Source organism: Eucyclogobius newberryi, unplaced genomic scaffold (genome assembly GCF_026437365.1).
Source record: "Eucyclogobius newberryi isolate DKJ021-1_F unplaced genomic scaffold, fEucNew1.0.hap1 SCAF_6, whole genome shotgun sequence".
In the NCBI taxonomy this organism is placed as follows: Eukaryota; Metazoa; Chordata; class Actinopteri; order Gobiiformes; family Gobiidae; genus Eucyclogobius; species Eucyclogobius newberryi.
Window position 1 is genome coordinate 20,025,842 of NW_027316278.1, and position 3,465 is coordinate 20,029,306.

The following is a 3,465-nucleotide window of genomic DNA, read 5'->3' on the forward strand; positions in this document are numbered from 1 at the left end:
TTGAGGTTACGGAGGTGAAACTTGCGGCGTGTAGCCACATATTTCAAGGTTGTGTCATGTAAACTACACACAAAAACATCTTATAAAAGCAGTGACAGTAATCCACTGTCATAATAGGCGTGCAAATCATGACATGCCAGCAGGGCTATGGTGTGTGGGAGTGGCTAAAGTGCACTGGCAATGGCCCAGCCCCAAGCCCATGTGTAAAAGGCAGCCTGGATCCTCCCTGTTCAACAGCCTCACACAAAAACTTCATCCATCCACCAGTCAACCACCTGGCTCTCCTCTCTGCTCCTTCTGCCTGAGAAAAGAAACAACAACATGGGTGTACAAAAGGTGTACCTGGAGAAACTATCTTACTTCTTCCAGATCCGTAACCTCTTGCTTCGGCAGGCGCTGGCCGAGTGTCTGGGCACCCTCATCCTTGTGGTAAGTCCCATTCAGGGAAATAATGCTGGGGTAGGTTCAGTATAAGTTCAGTCATTGTCGTAGAAGTGTACAACCCTCTTCACACCTTTTCAAAGCCCCTCTATTCAGCGCTTATCTTTGTTAAAATATCATCTGTCATGTTACTGAAAGGAATGAATGTTGACAGAAATTGTACTCAAACTTCAAAGCAAGTACTGCAAATCGCATTTTTTGTTGTTGCTCTTATTAATTGTGCCATATAACTCACCGACAAGTCAACTTTATTTGCAATGTATAGACTATAATTTGCTGTCGTCAACTCATCATATGAGGTGTGATTGATGGACGTAAAGGTAAGGTGTGGTACAATGACACATGCACATGGCACTGAAGAGGCTCAGCGCAGAAATAAGTTGATGGTGTCTTATAAAAATAGGGGTGGAAAATACAAATACAAATAGTTATTCTCGTGTGATTTCCTGTGAGTTTGTGATCTTGAGAGTGAATTTTAGGACAGATATTTACTTCAGAGCCAGTCAGCCTTTCGATGCACATGACATGTCTTTAATCAAATACAGAAGTGACATGTGAGCGTACTGTGTTTGTTGTTGCTTTGGAACACACCTATTTGTTCATCTTACATATTTAAGAGGAGTCCTTTTGTGTTTAGACAGAGTAGACAAACTAGGACTATGTTGGATGAGGATGTATTTTTCAGCTCATCCTAATATTTGTTTTGTTCATAAAGCAATGTCAAATTAAGGAAATTACAGTGCAGAAAACACACTTTGAACCAATAGACTTACAATGCTGGTAGCTTTGAAAAACAACAACATCCAGTAAATTAAACCAGGGCTTGGCCAGAAAATCCTTTTTGCCTTTAGCCAACAACAGGATAATGCGGTTTTAGATTCTAAGTACTTTGCTGTTGAGGTTGACTGATGTTCATCTAGAGAGAAATTCTGGTCAGATAATTAATTATGAAACCATGTGCTACGAGGTGTTCTGAAGGCTTCTGAAATGGGATAATCCTATATAGTCCTGTAAAGTGGATTCAAATGAGACATTTATAGTGGAAGTTGATCACTCTAAGCCACTAAGCCAAGTGCTTAGTGGCAAGATGATATCTCTGACATTTAGTATTTAGTGAAACAGCATGTTTCCACATTTATTTTACCATAAATTAAGTCCATTAGTATAAGCCACACATAGTTGACACAAACCCAAAAATAAAGTGTACGTATACACTGTAGACTGTTGTATTTTGTTTTAATGGTGTCTGGTGAGTTTAGACTGGGCCAAATGATGATGAACATCCTTGAGGCGCCGGGTCCAAAATGTGTGGTTCCCTCGGGCTAACCTCAACCTCACAGTCCTGTGGTGTGATGGAAAAGCATTCTCATCAGACCACTTCGCCAGCTGCAGCCTAAGCACAGACCACACACACTTCTCTCACCAGACATTTAAAAGGAAAATGTTCTGAAGGCTCAGCAGTACCTAGATCCAAAAGCAGAAAAAAAACAGTTCATCATATGTTTATTTAACATATATTACATGATTACGTCTGTATTATCTCTGTGCCTCTTCCGTAATATAGTCAGGTGGAAGTGACTGTGACCAATTGCACATTCAGCACAGTACACGGTGTCATTCTAAACACAATGGCACTGTTTTAGTTCCTAGATAAGCAATTTTTAATGAGTTGTTGTTTCCTGGTCTCGATGATGACAATCACAGCACCCCGCCTCAAGTTTTACCTTGACCAAGACTAAATGACAAAGCAACGTATTGTATGTACTCATGAAATCACATTTTGTTTTATCATTTCAAAATCTTTCATTTTCCCTTCAGATGTTTGGCACGGGTGCAGTTGCCCAGTTGGTGTTGAGTGGTGGTACCCATGGAATGTTTCTCACTGTCAACTTTGCCTTTGGGTTTGCTGCTACCTTAGGCATCCTGGTCTGTGGTCAAATATCAGGTAGATTTACTCCCTTGCTCCACATTTAACACAATAGTGAAGATGATAAAAGGTAACGTAACACAAATCTCTGACATAGGTGGACATCTTAATCCTGCCGTGACCTTTGCCCTCTGCCTCCTTGGACGAGAGCGCTGGAGAAAGTTCCCCATGTTCTTTCTCTTCCAGACGATCGGTGCCTTTTTTGGTGCTGCCATTATTTTTGCCATGTACTATGGTAAGTCGGGACAAATGAACTGAATTGTACACGAGTTGTTGTTGATCCAGAGCTAACGGTGTGTTTTGGTCTCTTCATGTTTAGATGCACTGTGGGATTTCCCTGGATGTTTCAACATGACTGGCACCTCGGCTACAGCTGGTATCTTTGCCACTTACCCCGGCAAACACCTGACAATCTTGAACGGCTTTTTTGACCAGGTAATAATGAACAATCTATAAAGCAATGAGCACAGTTTATAGCTCTAGATGGACCATTCTAAGGGTTCTTTCCTCTGGTGTATGACAGGTCATTGGGACAGCCACCCTCATAGTCTGTGTACTGGCTATTGTGGATCCGTACAACAACCCCATTCCTCAGGGGTTGGAGGCCTTCACCGTGGGCTTTGTGGTTCTGGTCATTGGACTTTCTATGGGCTTCAACTCCGGTTATGCTGTCAACCCCGCCAGAGACCTTGGACCTCGTGTTTTCTCTGCAATGGCCGGTTGGGGTTTTGACGTTTTCAGGTAAGTTGGTCATGGCAACATCTCATTCTTTCACTCTGCTTCTCGCCCGTAAACAACCACGTTTCTCTCTGTCTACAGTTTTAGGAATGGGTGGTTTCTGGTGCCCACATTTGCCCCATTTGTTGGCACTGTCATTGGTGTCATTGTGTATCAGATGATGGTGGGCTTCCACGTGGAGGGCGAAGTACGTGATCGCAAAGTTGCCGACCAAGAGAATGAGAGGGTCAGGCTCACAAACGTAGCTACCAACAACGACCACAACAAAGAGAGTAACAAAGAATTGCATTGAATGTTGTGACCTGTATATCATATTGAAATCAACTTGTTTTCATAAATGAATTATAAGGGGGAAAACA

At 42.3% G+C, this 3,465-nt stretch overlaps 1 protein-coding gene across 1 annotated transcript; it reads left to right on the forward strand.

Annotated features, from left to right (window-relative positions):
• The first annotated feature begins 219 nt into the window (after positions 1-219).
• aqp3a (aquaporin 3a) lies at positions 220-3,465 on the forward strand. The gene is made up of 6 exons (XM_072433285.1): positions 220-429; positions 2,260-2,386; positions 2,466-2,603; positions 2,688-2,803; positions 2,892-3,109; positions 3,188-3,465. The coding sequence occupies exons 1-6, from the start codon at positions 322-324 to the stop codon at positions 3,396-3,398; spliced, it is 918 nt and encodes a 305-aa protein (XP_072289386.1). The 5' UTR covers positions 220-321; the 3' UTR covers positions 3,399-3,465.